Source organism: Canis aureus, chromosome 25, assembly GCF_053574225.1.
Source record: "Canis aureus isolate CA01 chromosome 25, VMU_Caureus_v.1.0, whole genome shotgun sequence".
In the NCBI taxonomy this organism is placed as follows: domain Eukaryota; kingdom Metazoa; phylum Chordata; class Mammalia; order Carnivora; family Canidae; genus Canis; species Canis aureus.
This window is the reverse complement of record NC_135635.1, coordinates 9,886,053-9,913,478: the sequence shown is the minus strand read 5'-3', so window position 1 is coordinate 9,913,478 and position 27,426 is coordinate 9,886,053. Positions and strand designations below refer to the sequence as shown.

The window sequence follows — 27,426 nt, the reverse complement described above, 5'->3', positions numbered from 1 at the left end:
GCCCTAGTGAGGGATATTGATTTCCCATTACTCCTAGATGCCACATGATGCATTTCTAGTAGTTGTAAACACTTACAAGATTGACTTTTATTTTGTCCTTCATCATATCAGTCTGCCAAAACAGGACATCTGTTAATGGGGCCCTGTGCATTTCACCAGACACTCTTCCATCCTGGTGCTTAAAGGAATGATACTTCCAAGGAGTCTAGATATAATGAAGCTTGTTTTTAAAAACCAAATGCTCTTTTGCCAGAACCTCATAGTCAGGTCTTTTAAAAGTAACAAAAACTATACTTACTTTTCAAATCTACTCTGGGCTTGACTTATTTGCCTTTTCTACAGGCACTAAACCATTACTACTATCTCACTGGTATATATTGGCTTAAAATTAGCCCAAGAAATTCTTTTTCTTAAAGATTTTATTTTATTATTTATTCATGAGAGACAGAGAGAGAGAGAGAGAGAAAGAGGCAGAGACAGAAGCAGGCTCCATGCAGGGAGCCCAATGCAGGACTCAACCCCGGCTTCCTGGGATCATGACCTGAGCCAAAGGCAGATGCTCAACTGCTGAGCCACCCAGGCATCCCTAGCCTGGAAAATTCTTATTGGCTTTTGCAAGTAAAGAAGATTATTGATGAAGAAAATCTGTTAAATGGCATTCAAAATGGGTCCTTAGGGTAAATTACATTGTTTGGGCAACCACTTGAGAATTAATTGGTATTTTGAATATACAAAAACACATGAAGGAGTCAAGTTCTTTAGACATTTTAAGTAAGGGTCTGTAGCCTGACTTGGGATTTGTTTTAGTGATGGATGAAATCTGCTATCTCTACTACTTGTTGACGAAAGCCTACTTCAACCAGAAAGCTAAGATTTTTCCTTAATGATTTAAAATGTTTTAAGTAGCATATATGCCTCCTGAAAGAAAACTTCAAAATGTTATAGAATTCATTTGCCCTTGGGGGGGGGAAAAATAGTGAAGAGCAGCATATGAGAAAAAGGTATTTGTTAAAGGGCATCTGAGTAACCTCCTGCTATTTCTCTTTTATGCATCACTCCCATTTATTACAGGGCATCTCTAATAGTTGGGCTTGCCTTGACACTCTTCCAGCCATCACCCACTGTGGGAAATGACCCCCACCCGCTTTGTTTAATCACATGTTGGTTTACATTCTCTTTTTTGTTATCAGACTAGATTGGACGTGTCTCATGAGTTTCTTTAATTTACTAAATGTAAATATGGTAACTTAAAACGGTGTCTTGGATCATCCCAAAACACATTTTTAGTAACTTTCCAAACACTAGCTCATCTCACAATATTTACATTTGACCACTTGCTTTCTGTAAGTATCCATGGTCTCTTCTCTTAGACCTTTGGCAAATGGTTTAATGTCTGGGTTACTCTCCATATGATTGCAGTATACCTAGCTTATAGGGAGGAAATCAATTTTTTTCATAATAATGTGTCTCAGGTTGATGTGTAACATTATTTACGAAAACAAGTACTTGTTGTGTTGCCTCTGTTTACCCAAATACATTCTGTGTTGCCATTTACACGAAACCAAAAAGGAATTGTTGTGCATGTTTAACTTCCGGAGAGTTACATTCAACAAGTTTTTGAGTTCTTACTATATACTGAGCACTATTTCAGGTCTGGAGAAAACACCAGTGAACAAAGTAGGAAAAACTTCTGTAAAATCTCTGGAGCTTACATTCCAGTGGGAGAGGCAGGCAGAGAACAAACAAATAAGCAAAATCTACTATATGTCAAGGTTTTCAAGGATTTACTCAGCCAAGTGATACCATGGCAATTTTGCCAATTAGAAGAAGGATAGGGTTGCTGAAAGAAATGAGACACTCGAGGTTCTTATTAGGAAACAAAAATATCACCGAGAGCATGAGTACAATTCTTCAGGCCACCATGGCTCACTGTTACCTAAAATCCTGTTTCTAGGACACTGCTTATGTAGAAAGGCTATGGACAGTTACAAGCTGGGGAAATTTTTGGTGAACTGATGTTCTGATATTCATGGGACTAAATTTGTTTTTGAAATACGAGGAGAGATAGAGATTAACAAAGAGAAAACAAAGCATATCTGTAAAGTTAGCTTTTGAAATCATTTTAGGCTTAATAATCTAATGCATCTAAAGAGGAGTTATATAAATTATTTCACTGATAAATGTATTAACATATATGAGTGTATTATTGGTTCTATTCTAAATGGTTGTCAACACTTTTCAGTAAAATCTAATCTAGTCTATTTCTTAATTTCCTAAAAAAAACAAAAAAAAACAAAAAACAAAACAAAACAAAAAAACAGTGGCCGATATTTGGCTCCCCGAAATACAACTTTTGTTCTGATACCGTGACTTTAGTTTTGTAGGGTAGAGTAATCAGTGTTATTACATTTTTATCCTCTAACGCTTCTCTAAATAGAAATGAGGTCTCTTCATTTGATTTGAGAAATTGAATACTAGTTGGGGAATTCAAAACAGTGTTGGTTTCAAGCCTGAATTCCTCTGCATAGTACCAAGTTCTTTTTCTTGGCCCCAAGGCATGCGTCTCAATGAGAAAACATGAGGGAATGATGAATCCAGCATATCCCAAGACCATTTGGCCTATATACTTAACACTGCCTTGAAATGTGGTCTGTGAATGATAGGGCCACATTTGGACAGAATCAGACTTGGATGCATCAGCCCAAATTACACGTCCAAATGTAATTTGGACATCAGTGTCCAAATATGATTTTTATTGCCATAGGCAGAGTAAGCCATAGTATATAAGAAATAAGATTAGATATATACCATGACACCGCCCATTTATATTTATATGGGAAATATGCCCATCTGAATGAAAATTAACTGTTTCTTATAGGAAGCAAGGTACAAAGTTGGAGGTTTGTCCATCACCATGAACTGATGAAAACTGGAGTAGTGTGAATCATCTGATGAGCCTAAATAATTCACACCTCGCTGAACCACAAATGTGATTGACTTCCATAGTGATTGTTAGATTTAATAGCAGAAAGGAGCAAGGAAGCTTTGAATTACTAAATATTGATAACATTTCTTGAAGAACAAAATAAATGAGCATTTCATAAGAGGCACAGTATTAACCTATCTCTACTGTGGTCTTAGTAGCTAACCATATCTTGCCTTGTCATTCTCTTTAACATTTTCATCTTGTGTTCGAAATATATATTTTACATTTATGCGGCAGGAAAGGAGCCATGATTCTCAACATTTATACCCAAGCTGTGTATGAAACTCGCTATGCATCCAGTTATGATGTCAAGAGAATCTCCGTATTTTATAGCAATGACCTGTTAGATGTCCCTACTTACCAGGCTGATTAGAAGCCAGTGTCCATGGGACACTTCACTCTCAGGATAAACCTGACCTTGGGATTATGTGGGGAAACCACCCATGTTGCTTAGGGGACAAAGAGTTACAGTTGGTTTTCTTTCTTTTTTTTTTTTTTTTAAGATTATTTACTTATTCATGAGGGACAGAGAGAGAGAGAGGCAGAGACACAGGCAGAGGCAGAAGCAGGCTCCATGCAGGGAGCCCGACGTGGGATTCGATCCTGCGACTCCAGATCAAGCCCTGGGCTGAAGGCAGATGCTTTAACCAGCTGAGCCACCCAGGCGTCCGACAGTTGGTTTTCTTATTTAAATCCAGGTCAGATAAAAAAATGAGAGCCCTTTGGGGTGGGTGGGGGAAGCAGTTTAAATCTCTTCGGGGAACTGGCTTTTGGTGGAAGACAAGCAGGAGATGACGGTCATCATGATTCACCATTAGAACAGATGCGGCAGGTAAAAATAATCCAAGTTTGGAGTGAAAAAAAAAACAGGAAGTGCTGTCACTGTTCAAAGAGAGCATGGCCTGAGGGAAAGTATTTATTCTTCGGGCTGTGTTCTGCAACATCACAACTACGTCATTTTTGTGCCAAGCTTTTTAAAACAAATTTCCTCATCTGTAAATGGGTTAATAATAGGAAGTTTTCGGGGGCACCTGGGTGGCTCAGTTGGTTAAGGGTCTGCCTTTGGCTCAGGTCATGATCTCAAGATCTTGGGATCAAGCCCCACGTCAGGGATCCCTGCTCAGCAGAGAATCAGCTTCTCCCTCTCCTTCTGCTGCCAATCCCTCTGCTTGTGCTCTCTTGCTCTCTCTCTACCTCTCTCTGTGTGTCAAATAAATAAGTAAAATCTGAAAAAACAAAACAAAACAAAACAAAACCAGCAACAACTATTTACAAGGGAGTTGCAATTCCTGAGAAATGTGATTGCAGACCATTGCATAGGGATGAGTGGGTGGCTCAGTGGTTGAGCATCTGCCTTTGGCTCAGGGTGTGATCCTGGGGTCCTAGGATTGAGTCCCACATCGGGCTCCTTTCATGGAGCCTGCTCCTCCCTCTGCCTATGTCTCTGCCTCTCTCTCTCTCTGTCTGTGTGTTTCTCATGAATAAATAAATAAATAAAATCTTTAAAAAATAATAATAGGAAGATTCCAGGATCATTTTGTACATAGGTATAAATATAAATATGTAGCCTAGGATGATGCTAGGACATTGCAAGTGCTTGATAATTGATGCCCAGTGTCCACAGCTTTCCTCAGTTACTGATGTTGCTAGCTTACCAGCTCCCACCTGCAGGGTAGTAGTGCCTCCCTTCCCCCACCATTAAAGTCCCCCACAGATATTTCTGGAGGTCTCAACAGTGTCACCACATTAGGTAAGAAACCAAGTTGCTCTTGTTCTTCCATCCTCCTCAGGAGGTCACTTCACACATCTCTGAGCCTTGAGAGAGGTGCCTTCCCCCCAGCCCTGCTCCCAGGGGCCCACTCTGCCCAGAGTTCCAGGGACCTCAGGAGGCCAGCATTGTGCAGTGGATGAGAGCAGAAATGAGAAGACGGCCTTTGACCTTCTTCACCGGGACCTGGAAGCAGCCTTATGTGTGATTCTGAAAGCAGACCCATCTGCTTCCTCTGCTTCTCGCTCAGGATAAACCTGTCCCTTGGGATTATGTGGGGAAACCTCCCATGTTTCTTGGCTATTTCCCTGTCTCTTCCCTCTGTCTCCAGCAGCATGCTCCTTGCTATCCAGGCGTTATCTCATCCTCCCAAGGAGCCTGTGGGGTTGCTATATTTAACTCCAATTTATAGACAAAGAAAGAGGCTGATACCTAGGGAGATTCAGAACACCACCCTCCATTTTACCTCTTTTAAGTAAATATCTGGGGTATCATCAGCCTCAGATACCCCTGTCCATTAAGCAAGCCCCACATTTCCTACAAACAATACCAGTTATAATTGCCATTCCACCCTAAGTCAGGTGAGGCCAGAGTTTACACTGACCCAATAATGAATCTGGAGAAGTAGGCAGAGTAGGAATTGAAGTACAAAAATTGGAGTTAACCAGCAGAGAATTCTAACACTAAGGAAAAGAGTTCTGAAAACCAAACTATGGTGATTATACAAAGTATTGTAGAAGGGTGACTCTAAGAGAATGTATCATCTTTTTTTATTAATCTTCTTTCAAGAAACTTTTCCTACAAGGCACCAGCCACTTCTATCACACATTTCCCCAAACTCCCTGTCCTGATCTCTTCTTAAAAAAAAAAAAAAAAAAAAAGGTAATGCCATCATCCAGATAAGGAGCAAGACTTTGGTCTGCACTCCATTTCCTTAATTCATCTTTCTTTCTCCAAGTACAGGTGGGAAATCATTGAAGAACTATTTTTTGGTGAATGAAGTTTTGATCTCATTCTACAAGAAATCTCTAGAGATTACTTTCAAACTAAAACCAATTTCATACTCAGTAAAAAACTTTCATGGAATAAAAAACTAGATGAGAACAGTCCAAGAACATCTTTCCAAAAAGAAGGTACACTAAGTATACTTGCCCAATTACTACCAAGAAGTCCTCTCTTTCTTAAACCAAGAAATAAAAAAAGAAAATTGCTCTATTGATAATACTTTGTGGTGTAATCTGGGGCAAGTGAATGATACTCTGGTTATTGGTCCCTTTATGTATCAAACGTAATTTTTCATGGGAGATTTTAGCAGCTATATTTTAGCAAAAAAAAAATTCAATTTCAATTCTCTTAGCAAGAGTGTTTCAAGTAACATAGAAGGAGCAAGGTATTGATGAAAAATAAAAGAAAATACATCTTAATAAAATGCAGTAATTCACAAATATTATTACCAATCTATTTTCTACTAATATTTTAGATCAAAATGTTCTAAATTATGCAGCTTATACTTTGAGTTTTCTGAATTTTCCAAGTTACACATCTGTTTACTGCTGATGTCTGACAAGCAAAGAGAGGGGAGACCGACAAGATATTTGCATATATAACAATAGAAAAAAATGCTGTGGTGTCATTTCATTTTTCTTTTTGTGTATTTATTTCTTATTATCAGTTTGAAGTGATCCATAGATCATGAAATTAATAGACAGTGAAAACTTTCCTGCTTACTACCACTCACACATGTTCTCCCTTGACCAGAATTCTCAGCAAAAGGCCAGTGGTGGGGGCCCGGGGTGGCTCAAAGGATTAAGTGTCTGACTCTTGAATTCCACTCAGGCCGTGTTCTCTGGGTCATGAGATCGAGCCCTGTGTCAAGCTAGGAGCCTGCTTGAGATTCTGTCTCTCCCTTTTCCTCTGTACCCCCCACCCCCGCCACATGGTTTCTTTCTTTCTCTCTCTCTCTCTCTCTCAAAAATAATTAAATAAATAAAAATAAATAAATGAGTGGAAGGGAGATGGAAACTCCTATGATATTCAGGCGCTCTGTTTTTGGCACCTCTGTATCAGCTGCATATATAGAAGTCTTGGAAAAACTTTTCAAATTGACATAATGTATTAAAATATGAAATTCATATTTTGTTCATTGCTTTTTCAGTAGTATTTTTTAAAGATGTTCATTAAATATAGGTCTGACAATTTAGTGATTATTAAGTCATTAAAAGTGAAAATATGTGCATTAATGCCTATGGATCCACCTCAGATATTTCTTCATATTTAGTTTCTTCTTTCTTCACATGCTAGCTGTGAACTTTTGTTTGGTGCTCTATCCAAAAACCAGAGCAGATGAGACACCTAAAAATATCCTCATTTGCATCTGCTCCCCTTCCTTATGAGAGGGAGGGTCATCCCTCCTGATTTTGCCTTACAACAAGAAAACAACTAAGACAATTTGGGAATTAATTCATCGTTCATCTCTCATGCTAGCATGTCAGGCCCTCCATCATTTGGTTCAAATTGATGCTAAATTGCAAGAGAACAGAACAGGAGTCTTTGGCATTTTTCCACTGCATGTAGTTGCTAGCAGAGATGATTAATAAAAGTCCCTTGGATGTGAATTGAAAAACTTGGTTAAGTGAATTAGATCCTCTTTACTTTGTCTTCTAACACAAAACATAGTATTATGGGGTTCATATTTTTTAAAGGTAGTGAAACAAAATATAACAAAATTACCACATATTTATAAAATATGGATCACATTCTTCCTATAAAAATTTAAGATCAATTCTCTAGAATGAAAGAGATAAACATGTATAGATGCAAATCAATTCTATATTGGTTTCTTATTACCACATTAAAGTGAAAATCTGAGGATGTAAGTTATGACTTAATTTTGATTTTGAATGCATACAACTACCTAATGTACATAAAATAACCATCACAGAGTGAAACAGATACATCCAACAGCTTGCTGCATTTAAATGATTTTAAAATAAGTGCTTGTAAAAAGTCAATTTTTGGAGTTTTGCTGCTTAGGAACGAAACAAATCACAAATATGTTTTTATGTTGATTTTCTTTGACAGGACTGGGAATTCCCACACTTTATGGGGGATGTTGATGTAAATCTTCCTGGGTTGCACACTCCTCACATGCAGTTCAAGATTCCTTTCTTCCAAAAGATCTTCAAGGAGGAATATCGTATTCACATAACAGGTATGCTGTAACTTTAAACACGATTTGATGTCTCTTTCTTACTGAGAGTAATACCAGCTGCTATAAAAAAGCAAACGGTAACATCTCAGAGGCATGCATATATATAGTTTTATTTCTCATTCACTTAATAGTGCAAGGTGGTTCTAGGTCAGTTTAAGGGTTCCAAACTATCATATCAAGACTTAGGTTACTAGTGGCTTTAATGATTTTGATTTCAACATCCAGGAGGCAAATGGGAATAGAGAGAGTGGAGAAGATGATTAAGAAGGCTTACCTTAAAAAATAAAATAAAAAATAAAAAAATAAAAAAAAGAAGGCTTACCTTTCTCTTAACCACCTTGACATGGGAAAAAACCATGTGCCCTCCAGTCACATTCCATTGGGAGTAACTCGTCAGATGGCCCCACTTAGAGTCAAGCGGGAAGTGTGGTCCTCAGTTGGGTAGCCACTTCGGCATCACATCTACTGTTCTAGCATGCTTGGTGGGAGGCCACATTTTTGGCATGGCTAGTTAGCTATCTCTGCCATACGCCATATACTGCTCCACCTTGGTTTTGTTCATTAGGTTGGTTGCTCTCTCACAACGTATAGCTCAGTATATATTTTCAATATTAATACTCTTTATGCTATGTTCCTCAATTACTCCTGAGATTGGAACAGTGAAATCCTAGAACACCAGTCAGACCCTATGTGTTTAGGGAGTTAGGCCACTTCTTATATGATTAAAACCTCCTTCTGTGGCAGAGCTCATGTTTCTCTCAGGTGAGTGTCTTGCAGATCCTCAGATTATCTCATTTGCAGATATGCCTGCCTTTTGCAACTGCTCCGGTATGATTTATTATAATATTCCTCCATGACACCTCAGTCATTCTCATCTAAAAAAGGTCTTCCTGAAGTTATGTTTTATATCTTTTCTCTTCTTTATAACCAGAAGCAGACAGCTGAATGATCACATAAAGGATGGCGTTAGTTCCCAAGCTGTTCAAATGCACATAGTGAATGTGTGCATGTTTTAAGGACAATGGCTTAGGATCCCACACCTGCTATAATAAAAACTGCTGAAGAAATCTGTGCTTACACTACCGTCTGTGCTGCTGAGTAAAAATAGCCTGAGCACAGAAAACGTGAACATCTGAGTCCTGCAAAAAACCTTTGCTTCTCGACTTGAAGGCTGGTTTTGCTTTGAGCATGAGGCGACCTTCCTAAATTGGAGAATGAGCTCATGAATAGGGAAGATGCAGCAGGTTTCTTTTCCTATTCAAAATGAATGAGGCCCATCTATTAAATTCACTGGGTAAATCAATCAATTTGAGTTCAGGTCACATAGTGTGGTTTCAGAGTCCCCACTTAATCTCTGCAGCATCTACCCCCTTGGACTTCTCAAACAGCTATCACACACATGGCATCATCATATCCCTTTGGGTGGGCTTTTGCCTAGACCATCTGTTCTTGCTATCAGCTCTTGTCCCAGGCCATCATGGCACTAATATAGTCTCTGAATGAGTATGAGAATCCCCATCAAAAATATACTGCTGCGATGCATAATATCAGGTTAAAAAGGGAAGGGGGATATTCAGAGGAACCCATTGGTAAGAAAAAAAATCAAGCTGTTAAAAACATTTAATTTGGGGCTATTTGGCAGGGGTTTGTCATATATGCTATCATTTATAGACAGGGACAGGTTCAGGTTTTGTGGAGCCCAAAGCTTACACAATTTGGAATGCTCTGTTTAAGAATATAAAAGCAAAATTATAACTAAAAATTATATTCAGTACCTTGGAAGAGGGACACACATACAGGAATCCTTGAAGCTTCAGTGTAATTAGCTTTGAGATAAAGCCTCCTATGGAGTTGAGCTTAAAATCTTTATTCCACCCAATATTATTTTCTAGAAACTAAAAGGAAGATAGACTGGCTAAGTTCTTGAAATGGAGACTGCACATTAATAAAGTTTGTAGGAAGGTGGAAATGGATTGTAATTAAGGTTTTGATCCAGTGTTTGCCAAATGATGCTAATAATCACATCATTAGAGATATATATTTATGGATAAACACACTGTTGAGCCCCATTCTTAATAGTTCCAACTCAAGAGGTCTGGGCAAAGGCCAGGGATTGTGACTTTTGAAAAGCACCCCTGAGTGATGATGGTCATAGGGAACTGCTCCTTTGTGCTGAAGAAGTCACAGGTGAAGTCAGATTGTCTGCCTGAGATGGGCCGTGCAAATGATTGGGTGCCTGGACCTGCTGGGAAGACCTTAGAGGATTGTGGAGCTTAAATCCAAAATAAAATAGGGTACATGTGGGCTTTGGGTGAAGGGCTCCACCATAAATGGTGACCCTAAATTGGCCTTAAATTGGGTTATAGGATGATCATGTGCCTCCTCAGATACATGATTTTTAAAAAAATCTAGGAAAATGGTGGCAGGTTTGGAGGCTAAAGAAAGTCTGAACTGTTCCCCTCTTGTTTTGTTCTGTTAATTGCTGAAGATCGGGTTGAGGACACTCTGAGGTAGCAGCTAGTCTCCTGTGAAGGGCCTTTTACTTTATCTGACTTTGTAAGATAATTGTTTCTGGGGAAACCTAGATAAGATTTCCAAAACCATGGTACATGTTGTGTTTTAATATGCTCAGTTGTCAGTAGCCTGCAAATTTCCGAGTCAACTGCAAACGCTAACTTGATCAGCTCCTCCAAGTTCTGCTTTTTTTTTTTTGTAGGGAAACTCAATGCTTTTCTTGATACATAAATATAGTATTATCACTGGGTTATAAGCATGACTCTCTCTATATCCATCAGTAGTTCTCAAATTTCAGTGTGTATGAAAATCACCTGGAGAGTTTGTTAAAAAGATCCATCAGCCTCATGTCCAGAGCCAGATGCCTGAGATAGGAGGTGGAGCCTGGAATCCAGCCTTCTCTCAGGAATCCTCAGCGATGCCTTTGCATGCTGCCGAAGGACCACTCCTTGAGAAACACTGCTGCCGAGAAGCACTTTCTACAGTCAAAATCCCTCTCATCTCAGCTTTAATCCTTTTCATATGCAACTCTTAAGATCAAAGGCCAAGGGACAGAATGAAAATTCAATACAAATGGGGTGCTAGTGAAAAGGGTACATGATAGAGTCCTGCTAGGAGCTGGAAAGTTCAGAATTGGGGCCAAGCAAGGAGGTCTCAAAGCAGAGTATGATGGGAAACATCTGGGTGACCTGGAGTCAGGGATGGGAAGGGATCCTATGGACCCTAAGGCAGTTCCATCTATTGCTTTCTCTGCCTGTGTTTGTTCTGCACTAGAAGAGTCTGTGCAAAGACTGCTGGGGTCCTTCTGGGTTCAAAGATGGCTCCACCATGGCCTCAACTATCATTTTGCTGTGCTCTAGAAATAATGTTCAGTGCATGCTGAGAAAATGGAATGTAAAGGTTTGGTGCCTGGACTATTGGTGTGGCCCTTGTCAAGCTCCTTAATCTCTTAGAGGCTCAGTTTTCTGATCTGTTAAGTGGGGAGAGTAAGGTACTTGTCCCATGGGGTTGTTGTGAGATTTAAATTAATTAATATGCATAAGGCACTTGAAACACTGTCTGCCATTAGTAAGCACTCAGTAAACTCTCACTGCTTTTACCTGAAGCTTTTCCTTTCGGAGCCCTTCCAGAGTTTGTGATTCCTTTTTAATTCAAAAACATTAGGTAGCCTGAGAGGGGGCTCTTGCATTATTTATCCACTATTCTGAGTTCTCTACTGTTCTGAGTCAAGAAGGAGAAAGCCAAGGGTGGAAAAAAAAAAAAAAAAACCAACTCTCTCCCAATGAAGAGCTCTGTGTGTAGAGTGTTATCTGACACTGATGAGTTCCCATTGACATTTTAAAAGCATTTAGGATTTGGGTATTTTCTAATCCTGATTCCATGCTAGTTTTATTTATGCATTTCAGAAATGACTTGAATTGTTGCATCTGTTTAGCTCATCTGGATCCCCCTTGACAGATGGTTTGCTGCAGTGTGTATGAGCTTTCATTTTTATAAGCTGGGCTGCAGCTTATAAAAATAAATCATCTCTATCCAAGGGTGTGTTAAAATATTTTTTTTTCTGGGAATTTTGACTTCAGTAACAAAGGGAATAAATAGTTAGTCATTAGGTCACATTGATGCTTTTGGCCCAAGCCCATTGTTCTTCTCTTATACATAAATGCTAAATGCAACCGTGTAATTATCTCCTCTGGCCTCTTCCCTTTTACCTATGAGGTGAGTGCAAAGATGGATTCAAAATGTGATGTACTAAGTCTCTGGAGGCAAGAGAGGAATGGCCTCTCAATTCACTCTCGGAAGCTCCTCTGAGTCCTATTAATGCCAATCCCGGTGGAAGCTCTGCCATCTGTCATCCCAGCCAGACAAAGGAAGTGTCCCATTGGTGGCCATCATCTGAGTAAATTAGGAGGGGGTGGGGGAAAGGCCAGAAGGAAGGCCTGTGCATCTGTGAGGAGAGAATTCACACTGTTGGCACGATGATGCCCACGGGAACCCTTTTGGCAAAAATGGAAAATGTAGAAGTAAACAAACCTCCAAGCGTCTGTGTTCTATTTCAGTTTCCTGAGCGGTGTGAGGGCACAGGTGCTTTACAATGGCAGGAGTGTGGAAAGTAATGAATAAAACCCCTCCGTTTTATTTCCATAGGTGCGTGATTTCTGGCAAATGAGTTCCCAGAGATTGGTTTTTAAAGAGCTCTCCTGTGTCAGCCGGATCGTGGGAAGTGCTAGGGAGGGCAGGCCAGTGGTTCATCCAGAAGAATATTCCGTCTGGCAAAATTAACAAGGGGCTTGTTATAGGGAAATAGGATGCATCCTGTTCACCATGACAGTCTCCAAAGATCATGAATTTATCCAAAGTTCACAAGGACCTCTTGCTCTTCTCTCAGTTGTGAATTTTTTTTAAGCCTTTCCTGAAGCAATTTCTATTTTCAACACATTTATACAGCTCTAAGAGTTAACTATGTTTATTTCTACATAAAGCAGCAATTCCTCATACTTGTCCAAAACTCATCTTCTTCAAGGCCGTGGTTGCTTTGCCCCATAGCCTGTCAGCCCTTGCTGCCCCTGAGCTGGTCGGCCGCATCCAAACTAAGGTGTTCTGTGTTTATTTGTGCATATGTGAGGATTTTTGTAAGAAAATTCACACACTCTTCAGGATTTGTCTTTGCAGCCAGAAGAGAGACTTGAAATAGATAATGAATCATCGTCTTCGAGATATGAATATTTTGCTTTTCCCAATTTTCCAGATTTTATCTGATGTTAGCAGCATCCTAGAATTCACCAGATCATTGTGACACGTGTCTTTTTTTTTTTTTTTTTGACACATGTCTTTGATTTGAAAGACTATAACTTTATTCCTTGTATTTGTCTGGACACAGCATCTCAGGGGTTTACCTATTTTCTGGATTCATAGGTGTCTAAAACTAAGTTAGGATCTGGGGAATACAGAAGTAAACATGACACAATTCCATAATCTCAAGAAAGTCAGAGTCTGATGGTCACCTCATTCAGTAGAACCCTAGGGCTTTCCCTTCTCCTTTTATCATCACAAGTTTCTACCTCTGCTCATCATGTTGGATTATGTCCCACTTAGGAAATGACAATGACAAGAGAGGCTCTTAGAGAAGCTATATTCATTTGCTTTTAAGTCTTAAAAGGATACTCTACTAACTCTCAAATAGCTCTTATTAATTCATAAATTTTTAAGTAAATATCTTCAATTTACTAAATGTTCTCCTCATGACCCAAGCACTTAATGTGGTTTTCAGATATCCCTAAATTACCTAGGGGTTACTTGAAGAGATGCTAACTCAGTGAGCCCTGTTTTCACTGCTCATGTCTGTAATGAAAGGACACTGAATATGGCCAAAAAGCCTATTACAACAAACTGTTATTTCTTTGATTATCCAGCATTTATCTTTTTTCAAGGCCATGGTTGCTTGTTATCCCATATGGATTTTAAAAGGTTTTGCGGAGCATGACTATTTCATGTAACTGCACTGGATGCCAGAGTCTGGCCAAGTGGTGGCATTTATTTGGTATAAAGATGCCCACAGCACAGCTCAATCTCAATGCTAACTGGCAACTATCCTGAGTAAAAAAAAAAAAAAAAATAATAATAATAATAATAATATTATAATTGCATATTTGAATAATGAAGGGCTTATTATATGGTGGAAATATCAGCACTTAATACTCTTTTATCCTTGGTTGAAAAAATTACATTTTTCCCCCAAATTGTTGTCATTTCCTATGCTAAGTGATGGTGATATTTAATGAAGAATCCTTTTAAAACCAACAAGCCCAGGTTTCTATAATCTCCCACAATGTAAAAAGATAAAATTATCATTATAATATCATTTTTGACAATCAGTAGGATTCATTAAAGGCACAAAATACAAGAAAGAGGTAATCCCACCAACACCATGCAGTGATTTCTCATTAAAGGAGACAGTGAGATATTTCTGGAGGAGATTAATAGAAATAATGTATGGATTCTTACCCTCCCTGCTTGCTGATTTACACTATGCTATGTGGTTGAAACAACAGGGGGAAATGCAAAATCTCTCCTATGATTAATGCTGAAATACCAAACCTCTTGTTATGGTTGATTGTACGTTCACAACAACACACTTGGGAAATGGCAAGAGAGTACTTCTATTCCTCTTTGTGTCTGATATCCTTTCCATGTGGGTCATTTCAGGGACTCAAATTTATCTTTTATGGTAAATAGTTGTTTCTCAGAATATACAGGTTTTTTTTTTAAAAGAAAGCTTTCTCTGGGTGAAAATCGTGTATTCCATCTTTTTTGCTCTAATGGTGAGATTTCCTGGCCCATCATAAAACGTTAAGGTTTAGGTAATGTTTATTTCACGGACTCGTCGAAGAGATTTTTAGGGCTGGGGAGAAATCATACAGCTCAGCTCCCTCACTTTATAGACCGGAACAGTGGGGTTGAGTTGTGTCACATGATTTTGCTTTCCAGTTTGCCACATCTCATCTCATAGGGCAACAGTAATTTTTAAAGAGGAGAAAGCCCTACAAAAGTAACAAAACACTGTGTAGCAAAGTAGAAGGAAGGATGTGGAATAAAAGACAAGCATCCTTCCTCTGTGCAAATGCATAAGTAGACCAGCGGTTTATGTCAGGTGAGCTGGAAATAAACAAAAAATAAGAAGAGCCATTTCTTCTGTATTTTTTACCAGCTTCCAAGTTTGAGCTGACTGGCTTTGACAGGGGGATAGGAGAGGGAGAGACAGTGCTACAGTCACAGAAAAAAAAGAAATATAATGTCAGTAGGGAGCCTCTCTTACTCTCTCCTCTCCCCTCTGCACTTTCCACCCCAACGTGGCCTGTCTGCTGTAGGGGGAGAGGTGGAGACACTATTTCCTGGCCTTTTGCTTCAAAGTTTGTGTAAAAAAATGACCTATTCTCAGGACCATTCTTCTGTAAGTTGTAGACAAATGAGCAATTGCTAAGAATTTTCAACATGTTAAATATGCTGACTCACAAAGCCTGTTTACATAGAACTACACACTGAGTCCTCCCAGACAACTGGTCCAGTTATATCTACCCAAGGATGTCAGTGCTCAGTGATTCATGCTGTTTTATCCAAACTGGGACATCTGGTCACATTTAGGATGTATCTTTGTTACAAAGTTACATGCTCTTCTCTCCCTCGAGCACCAAGATCCTATACCAACTGGATTGAAGACATAGAGGAAAGAAATTATCGAAATCATACTCCCCTACCTTTTTGGAAAATTTAATATACTTCAGAGAACTTAGAAATACTACTTCTCCCTTTGTCCTCACAATAATCCTTTGAGGTAGTTATGTTGTTATTTTTCTCCGTTTCACCAAATGAAAAACTGAATTCACAGAGCTAATAAGTAGAAGGATTGGGAGGAAGAGGACAGACTCCTAGAACTAGAAGTCATCTGGTTCAGTTTCCGCAATTTGAAAATTAAAAAAAAAAAAATTGAGGCCTGGAGAGGTTAAACAGGTAACCCCAAGTTGTATTATTTAAGCCAAGTGTTGGGATGAGCTTTGTCTGCTGATTGCTACCTGCAGTTCTCCCTCTCACGGAGTGGTGAAGCTGTATGTGAGAGGGGTGATGATGCCCATTAAATGATGCTCGGCAACACATTTTTAACTTGCTTCTCCCACCATCTCATCCAAATATTCAGACTCCAGGTCACATGAGAAATAACATAAAGTGATTCTTTAGTGTTACAGTTTAGTGGCCGAACTCACCCAGCACCATTCGACTTAGGTAGTGGAAAAAAATAATGTAGAAAGTTTGGGGGAAAATCTCCTCCTATCCTCAGGGTTTCTTTTTAGTTTGATGGATGTACCTTCGCTTCAATTCTTATACTCTGATTTTTATCTTTTTCTGTTGTCTAGTAACATTCTCTGAGCATCTTTTCCCACCAGAAAAGCACCCTCCAAGCTCACTGAGCATTCTTTTCTTCTCCCTGATTCTGTGTTGCTGCTTATCGTTGGTTTCTGACATCCTGTTACCTTAGATACAGGGACCACTTTATGAGAGCCTGCCCTATTCGTGAGTTAATAAAAATGACCTGGAGAGAGTAGAGGTTTCTCCAAAGGACCTTTTGTGAATCAAGAAGGTGATGGTCAGTCATACAAACCCAAGGACCTTTCTTCCTCACCATCTAGTCTGTCTTCACAGCACATGTAGTTTATAGCAAGAGAATAAGTATGAATCTCCTGCAACAGAGAAGCACCCGAAGCCCCTCTCGCAACTTGCTTTCCATCATCGAAGCCACCAACTATTGCCCCTTTAATACTAGGTGAGAAGCCCAGAACGTTTCCAATTCTCTTGTCGCTCATTCCTCTCTGGCTTTCTCTTCCTACAATATTCTCTATTATTTCCTTTCCCTCTCCTTTCACCCCTCTCTTTCATGTCACCTCATCTTTTTCTGTATGCTATTTTTATCTGCAGCATAATATAAACTACAAAAATTGCACCATTCTCCAGACTGTTCTCTGTCCTTCTTTTCTTTCAAGGACCACATGAATTGCTACTTCCTCCAAAATCCTTCCTGCAGAAATAAGCCCTCAGTTTCCCCAACATCTTCAGCGTTTGTAGTTTATATCACTCATTTGGCACCTCTCCAGTGTGACCTCCGTTTTTTATTATTATTATTATTATTTATCTGTTGTTGCTACTGTTCTGTTTCCCCAACAAGATGATGAGTTCTGGGCAGCCCGGGTGGCTCAGTGGTTGAGCATCTGCCTTCAGCCCTGGGTGTGATCCTGCGGTGCCGGGATCAAGTCCCACTTCGGGCTTCCTGGGGCTTCCTGCGTGGAGCCTGCTTCTCCCTCTGCCTCTGTCTCTGCCTCTTTGTGTGTGTGTGTCTCTCATCAGTAAATAAATGAAATCTTTAAAAAAAAAAAAAAAAAAGATGCTGAGTTCTTCCCTGGAAGGCAGAAAGGTCTGTTCAGCAGCTATTAAGGCATCCTACCACAGAGTCTATTATGAGCACAATAAATATTCGTTAATAATGCTCACCTTTGGATTTGATTGAATTTCTCTGGTTTGAGCTTTCTTTACTTGTTTTATGGTTGATCCTTAGTAAGAATCTGTTTTAGTTCTGGATATGACTCCAGGAGAACAGGAGTGGGTAGAACTTAACAATGCCAGATGTTATAAATGGTTTATCATATATGGAAACAACATTCCCAATGTTTCAATTTACTCTCTAGTGCTGGTGTGTGAAATAAAACATTCTGGCAAGAGTTTCCATTACAAAGATTGTAACAGTCGTATAGCTGAACAATTTCAGGACAGGCTGAGTTATAATTTCCCTTCAGAGAGTTTACATAAATTCTCTTGATAGAGAATTGTACCCTCCCATGCAAATGCAGACATTATCATGGCTTAGGCAAGGCTTTGATGTTAATAATGGTAACAATTACTGGGTTTTTATTATGTCCCAGGCACTGTGTTTAGTATCTAATAATTTTATGAAATACTAACCGCTTTAATAAGTACTATTATTATTTTCTGCATGTGAGGAAACTGAGATTTAAGAAATTTAAATAACTAGCCCAAGATCACATAGCTAGTAAGTTTTGAAGCCAGGATTAAAACCCCTTAATTTTGCATAAGGTGGGAACGTAAATGTGTAACAATGATGATAAAACACTTTCCTAAACTCTTCACAAAGTTATATTTTTATAGAGCTATATATTCTGTTAGAATACATATTGCGAAATTCATTTCTACCATTCTTGGTTTAGTAAGTTTGACCAAGATTCTATCTCTCTCTTGTCCCAAGAGTTCTATAATCATATGAAGCCAGAATTTAGTGGCGTACAATATTCTATCTTCAAATAAAAAATAAAATAATTTTGACATACTATATAATATTTATAACTAAAGCTTTTAGAACCTGTTAAATGTTTCACCTAATTTGCTACGGCAAACCTATGAGGTGAGTATTACTACGTTATGATACACTTGATACTGTAAAGTTTGTAATAAATTGTGATTATAATAAACATTATGATGGAATCTAGTATCCCTTGAAAATTTCCCCATATTCTTTTCATTTGCAGATGTAAAGATATCATTAGATAATATGTCTCTAAGCAATGTCTTACTTGTATAAAATTTTTAAATACTGCAAAGAAATTGTAGTAGTTACAATTTCTCCAAATCAGGTCTTCCAGAGCAGTTTGTCAGCTTGGGTTGTATTTATATGTCTGATAAATGGATTCTGTTCAATGAGTATTTGATGCAATTATTTTTAAAGTCTTGAATGCTCGAGAATTATTGATCTGAATCACATCAACTAATGGTTTAATCAACAGGTCACCTACAAACAGCAATGTGAATTCAATTGATATACTGCTGTGTTTGCATTGCAAAATGATTTATTTCTTGCCTACACGTAATTACAAAACTGTAAGAGATGTTCAATCATATGTTAGACTTTTCTAAGAATTTCATTACAACTTTGTTTTTAAACATTAACTGAAATGTTCTAGAGAATAACTTACATGAAACCAAATTTGAGTATAGCTGTGGCGCCTGTAAAACAAAGAGGCTTAATCTGGTTAGTGTAAGTAGCATAAGTTATTGACTCTGGGACCAACAGTCACATTTTCATGTGTCTGGAATACATTTAAGAATCCTCTGCCAATTCACTTAATGGCAGACTAGCACTCTCAAAAAATTGCTAGCAGGCCTAAAACATTAACAGTTAATCCTTGTACACCATTATCTCCATTTTATTGGGGAAAACCTTATTGCAATTTTATAGGTATTTGACTAAAATGCAGTGTTTCTTTCTCTTTTTTTAATGCAGGTAAATGGTTTAACTATGGAATTATCTTTCTTGTCCTGATTTTGGATCTTAATATGTGGAAGAACCAGATATTTTATAAGCCTCATGAGTATGGACAGTACATTGGCCCAGGGCAGAAGATATATACAGTGAAAGACTCAGAAAGTTTAAAGGATTTGAACAGAACCAAACTTTCCTGGGAATGGAGGTCCAATCACACTAACCCTCAGACTAATAAAACATATGTTGAGGGAGATATGTTCTTACACAGCAGGTTCATAGGGGCTAGCCTTGATGTCAAGTGTCTGGCTTTTGTTCCAAGTTTAATAGCTTTTGTGTGGTTTGGATTCTTCATTTGGTTCTTTGGACGGTTTCTGAAAAATGAGCAAGGCATGGAGAATCAAGACAAAACTTATACTCGCATGAAAAGAAAATCACCATCAGAACACAGCAAGGACATGGGAATCACTCGAGAAAACACGCAGGCCTCGGTGGAAGACCCACTGAGTGACCCGCCCTTGGTCTGCATCAGGTCCGACTTGAACGAGATTGTCTACAAGTCTTCCCACCTAACGTCAGAAAACTTGAGCTCTCACTTGAACGAATCTACCAGCGCGACAGAAGCTGATCCAGACCCAACAACTTCTAAAAGTTCGCCTAGGAACTAGATTCACTTACTTGGAGATAGCACAAAAAGCTTGAGTGTAACTTTAAAAAAGTTAGTCTTTCCTTTTGTAAATGTAAAGTTTACGTAGTGTTAGGTAAAGAAACACAAACGATGCCACAACGGTGCTCAACATGCTTTTTCTAGGACTCATTGTTTTCTATTTGTATTATAATACACGTGCCTACTGTATATCTAATGGTCCTCTAGAGATTGCTTTACACAATTGCACAAGCTATTTACTGACTTTACAGCATAGTAGAAGATTAGCTGATTACCCGTGTATCTGATGTTCAACCATAGTGGTGCCTTGAGACATTAAACTGTTTTTAACTGTACCAGAACTGAAGTGTTGGGACAGTCCTCGAACCTACTTCACATGAGGTTTTTTGTATACAATTATTTTGATCTACACTTGATGTCTTAGCAGGAAACAGATATAGCCAACATATGGCTTAGGAAGTATCTCTGGTTTCCTATTCAGCAGTGGAGTTGGTGGGTGACTTTGACCGCAGGATTGCACAGAGAGGCATGGTGATTACCTTTGAATTTGTTTTGGCTATCTGCCAAATACAAATACAGATTCAAAATTCAGTAATAGGAGAATGATAATCCAGCATGGGTCACTACTTGTGAAATGTGGCTTTCTCCAACCAGTAATTGCAATTAGATGATAATACCTAATTATGTTTTCCTAATTAAAGATAAATTGCTACTTGATTAAAAATCCTGCCCTTCACCTATGGGAACAAAGGTTAAGAGGCGCAGTTGGGTGAACTCTCAAATTTATTGGCATTTACACAAAGCGCTAGAAATCCGAGGAATTGAAGTTTTAATCATGTGAGGGTTGTACAGCCTACTATCTACAATATTTGTACATCTTTCTGTAAATATGGCTCTGGACATTGAAAATTGAAAAACATATGCCAACCCTGAATAAGGGAACTCCTCTAAAAATCATGCAGCAAAACCTTGTGAGGTAGAAAAAGATGTGCATGAAAGACTACTTAGTAGCTTGTTTTGTGTGTGCATTTTTTTGTTTTTTGGTTTTTTTTTAAGAATTAAACATCACCCATTAATAAATATGAATTATATATCAGTCATTATGTGATGTAGTTTTTTGTTTGTAATAAAGGGAGTCATCTGTATCTTAGTTTAACAACAGCCCATTTAATTTTTTTAACTTGATGCCAGATGAGGTAAAAAAAAAAAAAAAAAAAAAAAAGAAATGCACCCAACATGCTTTTAATTTTGTTCCATAAATTGTGGCTACGTGTTCTTGAGGGGGTTAGGGAAGATCACTTTTAAGGCAAAATTATTTTCCTGTCACATACTGACATAGCTGTATTTTGTCTTTATGATTTTAAATATCTTTCTTGTTTTGATCTATCTGCTTTTAAGCTTGCAGCATGCTGAATTTAGCATGCATAATAGAACTATGCATTTATTTGTCACTTGAGAGCCAGCTTTAATAAACATCTTCCTACAATTGTTTACTAAGTAATTGGAATGATGCCCCTGCTGTCTCTTTTACCTTTAATAGCCATGCATGGTGTTACTTAGAATCATAAATATCTCTGACACTAAAAATGCAGAGATCAAGCTCACTAATAGTAACCCATTGACCATACTCTCCAAAGAAACTTACCACGTTATTGTTTATATGTGGTAACATTGGCCATTGCCAAATTTGCATAGTAAAAACATTCAACTTTTGACTCTAGGACAAGTAAATACTAGCACCTAGGACTTTCTCTCTATATATATATTTATTCTGAAAATCATTGTCGTATAGAATGAAGAAGGAAGTTGCTTTACAAAGTGGATGTTCATGATCAGTACGCAGTCCTTATGAAAATATTACAATTTTTAGGTGGATTTTAAGGAAAAAGTGGCTCAATGATGTAATCTAATTAGCAGAAGATGGAAAAAAATAACCTTAGAGCACATATGCCTCTATGTTTCTAGGGATTGACTAGAGAAGCTGGCTATCAGCTGATAAGAAAATATATCTCTAAAGTTTCCCTAGGTTTTAGTAACAAATAGAATAATTTCCAGTAATGACATTTTTTTTCAGCAATGGCATTTTAATGGCATTTAAAAGACCCAAACCTTTGAAGGCTTCCAATAGTTATGTATACCAATCTTGACATATTTATCTACCCATGCGTCTTCTTCCTTCGTTTGCTATCTCTTTTAGATGGCACATCGGATCTGCACTTATACCAACTAAGGATTAGCAAGTAAAATAAAAGCCAACATCATATGTACTCATGTTTAGTCTTGAATCCTGAGTCATATACCAATTGACTATGACTCTACAGAGCTTTTTGAATACCAGACCTTTTGAACTATCAAGGGCATTACCCCAAAAATGTGTAGTAAACCCAGAAAATGAAGAGTTAGAAAAAGGATTAAAAAATCACTAACCATAGATTCTAAAGAAAGCATAACAAATGTGATGCCTTAATTGCAGTGATGCTTAAGGACTGTAAACAATTATATTTCTACTGTTCAGTAATTACAGTATTTTCTTTCATGCAGTGCAGAATTTGTACTGATTTGACACAATTTTAGTATCCTACGTTATAGAGTACTTCATTAGTAGTTTAAATGGAAAATTAAATAAACACTATGAATTTATGCCTGATAATATATGCCTAGACATAAATCTCATCACCACATGCCCGTTTATATTATATAACCATACTTAGTTATCTCATACTTTCCCCACGCTGGCCACTTATCATGCTCACTTATCTTTTAGCACAGCTAAAATCACCAGTGAATCCTATTAGAAATGTTAAGAATTATTTCTTCTCCATTTGCCCAAAGAGTCATTCAGGCACAAAATCTCCTTTTACTTTTATAGCATCAGATTTTGCAACAAGTTATTCCCACAAGCATTACCAGCTGACAGGACAATGTCAAAGAAGTGCAACACAGACATTCAGATTTGAGGGTGAGAGCCAATACCGCTGTCATATCTCACAACTGGTCCCTATAAGCAATTCTGGTACATTATTTGCCTACCCTGTGCATCACCAACACAACCCAATTTGGAACATGGGAAAAGGTAATGCTAATAGGTCACTCTTAGCTGTCTCTGTAACTGGTAACTTATGATGCCAACTGAATTCTCTTTCACCTAAGACTTCAGCACCCCATCATTGCTTATCACCTGTCTGTCCTCACTCAGAACTAATCCTATCTTAAATTAAAACTCTTGGCTATGCAAGCACAATCCAGGTATTAAGTGGTGGAGAGCAAGTCAATTACTTTTGCCACAGGCAAACTGGCACTTTTTCATTTATCCACATTTTTAAACATACTTATGTACATATGGTTGTGATTAAGGGGAGCTGGTATAGATAAGAGAATCAAGGTCATGAATATTTGGCTTACTACCATTCAGACTATACTAGAACAGAATTATAATCTAAACAAGTACTCAGAAGTCTAAATGTATTTGTAGCTCACAAATCACTCTTATTGAAGATAACTAGAAAAAGAGGTGGATATTTATAATGGAAAGAGAAGGTTAGGCAGATGGTGGAACATGAATGGAAGTTGCTGCCATGAAGTCTTGGAAATGAAAAATGGCAGTTTGAGTGTGAATGGGCTTTAAAGCTCTGGGCCAGGGAGGGAGGCCTTTGTAGAAGGAACTTCAGCATAAAGGTATCGTGACTCCAATACTCCTACCTCATAGGAGTCCTAACAGGACTCAAGAACAGATGTTCAACATAGTTGAGGGGGTCACACAAAAGGTTGGTTGGTTGGTTGATTGGTTGGTTGGTTTCTTAAACATTGTAGCACTCATGTTCTCTGTGTCTGCCCCCAGGAGATTGGTGAGACCTGGGAGAGGGGATGTGGGATCCATGAAACAAAAGAGATGGGTATCCAGAGAGACTGGAACATACTTGATGGAAGAACAAAGATGGGGGCAAAATCTGTTTGTAAGCATTTTATCAGCGTACAAAAGTTGACATCTTGTAAACAAAGATGTCTTACAGATGCTTTACGATAAACAGTCTTTTAGTAAACAAAAATTAGACAGTATTATTACTAATTTAATGTGTGTAACACATCACAGGTATTGTTTTAATTTAGTGTGAGGAATGCTATTTTACTTCACAGAATATAAAACACATAAAAAGTATTTCACAGGTTTACTTTCAACCTCTATCCTCCAGCATGATTTTTCATAAGGGTCTTAAGCTCCTTTACACCAACTAATTGTACTGTTGAGCTTTCTAAGGACTTACCTGCATGATTGAGAAGGACGACTACAACTGACAATTGAGAACTACAGTAACAAAACGAATGTATGGATGCTCCTTACCCTAATAAATGTTTTCATTCTATCCAAATTCTTTGCTCAATCCTCATATGAATAAGACTGCCATTTTGAATATTTTCTACATGCAAATAAATTATGCCATTTAATCCTCACATTAACCACTGAAGGTAAATAGGGTTAATTTTATTTAACAGATGATAAAAACAAAGGCTTGGAGAAGCTTACTAATTTGCCCAAGGTTACAATGCTGGCAAATACAGTTAAGATTTGAACTCAGATTTGTCTGACTCCAAGACGCCATTATTTTCCATTATAATCCTTCATTAAGATCCATTCAAGCTATCGTATCCATTTCAAACAGGATCTTTTGGTGAGGATGACATAAAGAACATTGTAAAGCTGTTCAGATGCTTGATTTCTAGCAATTCTTATCTCTCAAAAATCTAAGTTAAATAACTTCTAACAGGTGTCTACAAGCAATTTACAAGTTATATCTTATGATTGAAACAGATAAGGTTGAGTTAAATGACAGAAGCCTTCAGTTCATTGCCAGGTGTTCTGATTTAAACTACATTTATAAAACCACAACACAGATTTGTCCTGACACAATTTCCAGCATTGGGATTGACTTATTTCATATCTCACTTTTCTTAGGGGAGGGGAAAGAACTGACTTCTTTTGAACATATCCCCAGGCAAATAGGGTTGGAGATAGGTACGAATATTAAAACAGGGGGAAAATGATTTGTTAATGAACAGAGTTAGAAACTAATTAGAAAATAGTTAGAAAATAATTTGAATATGGGCTCTAGAAAGAAGTATATTTTGAAGAAACTATCCAAAATTTATTATTTTTAAAAAAGTCTTTATCAAGGAAAGAAAGCTGTATTGTGATAGGACAAGTACTGACTTTGAAAACACGTCCCTCAAACACTGTAAGTCTTAGTTTCTTATCCCCGAAATGGGAATACCTTACAGAGTCTTGAAGAGGATGAACTAAAACTATATGGGGAAGAATTCTGTGAACTGAAGTAAGTTGTGCAGATGTGAGGTAATATCACAGGTGTGGGCACCAGTTCCCTCAGTGCCCACCTTTCAATGGAGCCTACTCGGTTCACCTTCACCAGCACCTCTTGGCCAGTGCTGCCATTGAACATGGTCCGGCTATTTGCTCCCAATTTTCTGTCTCTCTGTAATTGTTATGAACTCTACAAACTGCAATGTTAACACACCTGACTTTTAACAGAAGTTTAGATTCCTTAGTTTAAACCATGTGGCTGAAAGTTGTCTGAAATCAATGGCCGTAATCCCTTGGAGCTGTTGGGTCAAACTTATTCCTCAAGGTTTTCTCTGCTCTAGCGTTCTTAAATTATTTCCTTCCTTTTATGATTGCTTTAGCAGCTTCTCTTATCAGGACTTTCTCAACGTGCCAGTAATCCTCCACCTTTCATAAATCCTGAAGTGTCTTCAGCATTTCAACGAGAGCCAACACACACACCTGAGCCCTGCACTTCAGAATCTTCCTAGCTTTATTTAGATGCAGTCAAGGAAGCCTCTTCTAAACCAGGTTGTCACTCCAGCCTTGCCTTTTAGGAAGAACCTATCTTCATATACCATAGAATCCAGACAACGCCTCAGTCATACCATGGTCATTTAAAGAATGATATTTTAAAACAGTATTGTGGTTTTTCCATTCAGCTTATAGATTTGCTTTGAATACCTTATTTTTTTAACTGGATAGTCCAGCTGACTTCCACCTAACCACACAGAAAAAGGTCTGCACTTAAAAATAGTCACTCTTGGGCAGCTCTGGAGGCCCAGCGGTTTAGCATCGCCTTCAGCCCAGGGCGTGATCCTGGAGACCCAGGATTGAGACCCACATTGGGCTCCCTGCATGGAGCCTGCTTCTCCCTCTGCCTGTGTCTCTGCCTCTCTCTCTCTCTCTCTCTCTCTCTCTCTGTCTCTCATGAATAAATAAAATCTTTAAAAAAAATAGTCACTCTTCACTGAAACAAAATGTGTAAGATGAGACAAAGAGCAATAACCAATTCAGGAAAGACAACTCTAACAATTACTATTCAGATTTGATGATGATTAAATTACTATAAAATTGCCTTTGAACAAATTATAATGCTCTTGAATTTGAAGAGCAAGAGTTAGGGTTTCTGATATGCCAGAAAACTGGAAGGCTTTATCATTTGCATATCCTGTGATCTCTGGTGGAAATAGATTGTATCTGCTTTGTGCCTCATGGGTCTACTCTCCTCCTCTCTGTCATTATTACTTACTGCCATGCAGAGATTTCATCATCTCTTCCTAGAATAACTGCAGTGTGGTCTTAACTGGTCTTCCTGACTCTCACTTTGTCCAGTGCAATCCATTTTTTATACTTGTATCAGAAAAATCTTCCTAAAGTCTAAATCTGAACACATTACTTCATTCTTTCATTGACCACTTAATGCTCACCAGTGGTTTTTAATAATATTGTCTACAACTCCAAATTCCTAGTGGCTTAACACAAAATTTCCTTTCTTGCTCATGCTGCAATTGAATTGGGTGTCCCCCAGGTGGCTTTCCACTCAGCGACTTGAGGTTTCAGACATTTTCCAACAAGTGGTTCCTTGACCTCTGGGATCTTAGTTTTCTGTGTATCCAGCTGGTAGGAGAGAAGGTGAGGACGATCCTATAGGAAGTTGTGGAGACATATCTGGAAGTGACATACATCACATACATACAAGTTGTATACATACATACAACTTGAGGAAGTAGGTTCATTACTTGCATTCCACTGGCCAGAATTCTGCTGCAGGTCCTGCATAACTGCACAGGATGCAGAAAATGCCAGTCGGCTCTGGCCCATAAAGAACAGGGAACAATTCAGAGAATTTCTAGTCAAAAGAGTATTTACAAAACATATATCCAATCAGGCCTCACAGCTAGAAGTTCCAGCTCAGTGGGTTTAGGGTGGAACTACAGCTGACCTATGTTTTAAGAACTCCATAGGTGATTTCTAACAAACATCAATTTGGGGATTATTGATAAAATGCAGACTCCTGTCTGTCTCTGACTTCTTTTCTGCTGTTTTCTCCTCCATGTCCAGTGGGTCTAATCATCCAGCCATGTTAAACTACTTCCTACTCTTCTAATGAACCACTGACCATTTCACTCT

The 27,426-nt window shown here is 38.2% G+C and overlaps 1 protein-coding gene across 5 annotated transcripts in view; it reads left to right on the top strand.

Moving 5' to 3' along the window:
- TMEM117 (transmembrane protein 117) overlaps nucleotides 1-21,057 on the top strand; it is a 496,200-nt gene extending 475,143 nt beyond the window's left edge. For all 5 annotated transcript variants that reach the window (XM_077870369.1, XM_077870370.1, XM_077870368.1 and 2 more), the window contains 2 exons: nucleotides 7,836-7,965; nucleotides 19,316-21,057. In XM_077870369.1, coding sequence (XP_077726495.1) covers nucleotides 7,836-7,965; nucleotides 19,316-19,962 — 777 coding nt within the window. In that variant the 3' untranslated portion in view covers nucleotides 19,963-21,057. The remainder of the gene's footprint in view (nucleotides 1-7,835; nucleotides 7,966-19,315) is intronic.
- The last annotated feature ends 6,369 nt before the right edge of the window (nucleotides 21,058-27,426 follow it).